Source organism: Chinchilla lanigera, unplaced genomic scaffold, assembly GCF_000276665.1.
Source record: "Chinchilla lanigera isolate Chin_1 unplaced genomic scaffold, ChiLan1.0 scaffold00013, whole genome shotgun sequence".
NCBI classification, from domain to species: Eukaryota; Metazoa; Chordata; class Mammalia; order Rodentia; family Chinchillidae; genus Chinchilla; species Chinchilla lanigera.
The window spans coordinates 26,399,741-26,401,723 of NW_004955414.1; the positions used below are offsets into that span (position 1 = coordinate 26,399,741).

The 1,983-nt window shown below is 55.6% G+C and overlaps 2 protein-coding genes across 2 annotated transcripts in view; both read right to left on the bottom strand.

Annotated features, from left to right (window-relative positions):
• Nucleotides 1–176, bottom strand: part of Eif4g2 (eukaryotic translation initiation factor 4 gamma, 2) — a 10,792-nt gene extending 10,616 nt beyond the window's left edge. The window contains exon 1 of the mRNA XM_005380528.1: nucleotides 40–176. Coding sequence (XP_005380585.1) covers nucleotides 40–176 — 137 coding nt within the window. The remainder of the gene's footprint in view (nucleotides 1–39) is intronic.
• The window catches only part of LOC102021119, a 2,431-nt gene extending 740 nt beyond the window's left edge, over nucleotides 1–1,691 (bottom strand). Inside the window, exons 1-2 of the mRNA XM_013511742.1 lie at nucleotides 1,685–1,691; nucleotides 219–855 (exon numbers count right to left, since the gene is read on the bottom strand). Coding sequence (XP_013367196.1) covers nucleotides 221–855; nucleotides 1,685–1,691 — 642 coding nt within the window. The 3' untranslated portion in view covers nucleotides 219–220. The remainder of the gene's footprint in view (nucleotides 1–218; nucleotides 856–1,684) is intronic.
• Nucleotides 1,692–1,983: the final 292 nt, after the last annotated feature.

Here is a 1,983-nt window from a genome sequence, read left to right on the forward strand (position 1 = left end):
CGCGACACGACGCGCTTTTCCTTCTAGTCAGCCAGCAACGGCAGGACAGCAGAGGCCAGGAATTTTCGGGCGCCCGAAATGCAGAAGAAACGCTCGAACAGGGCCACCCCGCCCGACTCCGCCTGCGGCCGCCATTTTGTACCGCTCAAGAAGACGCGGCCGGGGACGGCGGCCATTTTAGAGCGCTCGGCGGTGCCGGCGGCGCCGACTCCACTCACCTTCACCGAGAACTCAGCAGCTGCCGCCGCAGCTGCCTCCTCAGGATCCGGTCGCCGGGGACGGGGAAGGGAAGGGAAGGGGAACGGAAAACAAAAAAGGGGGAGGGAGGGGAAGGAAGGAGTCGCGGACTGGAAACTCTCAGCTCAGAGGAGTCGCTGCTGCAGCCACCACCCGGTACCCGCCGCCGCCTCCATAGAGCTCCAACTCGCTGCTGGCGCTGAGGCGTGTCTGAAGCCGAACTTATCACTCTGGGGCAGCCGAACCCACCAGAGCCGCCCCGAATGGCTCCTTCGCTACCCAATCGGCAGCCGGGTTGCCGCCCACCACCAATCCGCGCCGGGCGGCGGGGCGGAGCCACAGGGCAAGCTTGGTTGCGGCGCAGCCCCGCCGCAGTGCGCAAACCCGTATTCGCGAAAGCTCTGGGGCCGGGGCAGCGCGTACGGGGAGTGCAGCGCTGCCGGGCTGCGGCCGCTTGCGTAGGGCGACGAGCCTCTGGAGTCTGCGCTGCCGTGCCTGCCTGTTTTTGCCGCACGGGCTCTTTGTTCCCTGCGTCCCGTCCCCGCTGCCCAAGCCCCTTTTTTCTCGTCCTCGTTTTTTGCGCCGGGAATACGGGAAGAAAACGCACCGTTCGCTTACCTTACCCGACTCCGCTATGTGTCGGGTCAGGGCACTGAAGTTTCCTGGCGCCCCAGGAGCTGTGATTGCACCCCGGGCTGGCTTCCTGGGACCGGGCTGCCGGGCCAGGCCTGGCGCCCCCGGGGCGCCGCGCGGGGAATCGCCGCCTGTCTCGAGGTCCTCGGCTTGGCAGCCTGTGGGGAGAGTCCTGAGGAGACAAGGCGTGCACCCCAGAGCGAAGAGAAAGCGTTCGGCCGCTTGTGGAATCGCCCTGTGCGGTGAACGAGGGACGAACGGAAGGGAAGGGCTGTTGTCTTCACACCTCAGGCTAGAAGCAGCTTTCCCCAAAGGAATGTGCGGCCAGCGGTCACCGAGCAATGCCCAGCCTGTGCCAGGCTTCTCCCAAGTGTGCACAGCGCGGGCGTTTGGAGGATTTTAAACTGCTACCTCATTTTTGTTTTTTATGTTCTTTAAAGCACGTTAAAGATTGTATTTTCATTTTATGTAAAGTCCACATAAGTAGGATTAGGTTTTGCAAAGCTGTCAGGTTGAGCCATTTATACTTCTCAGGTAATATTCTAAAGGATGAGTTGGTGTTCCATCGTTTGCGACAAAAATGGAGTCCTGTTTCCAGATACTTAACAAAAAATGTCCCCATCTCCATTTTGAATATACAGTTCTTGATACCATGCGTAAGAAGTGTATGTGTTTTAACATGCATGACCTAAAAGTCATGCATGTAAAGGGCATGGTTTTCAAAGACCCAAACTTTGTTTTGACATGTCAAAACAGCTCTTGGTGTCGAAAGCATAGAGTCCTTAATACAATTTCCAGGAGCACTGCACCCTACCGAACATGTACATCTGATAACAGAGGGTGTGGTGCGGCTCTGAAAGTTCCTATACCATTCTAGCATCTTCAGATCTTTGCCACAGAATAGTAGTTCCCACCGTATCACATTACTACAACTAGTGCTATGGAATCAATTTCACTTCAACTTCAAGAACTGGAAAAGTCATTGTCATTCCTGGAGTTAGTTTCTGTATCAAAAAAAGAGCAAACTGTTATTTTTGGGAAAGCTACACATCTTGTTTCAAATATAAGAGGTTTCACTTTATAATTTCGGGATACTTCTAGCTTCAGGATAAC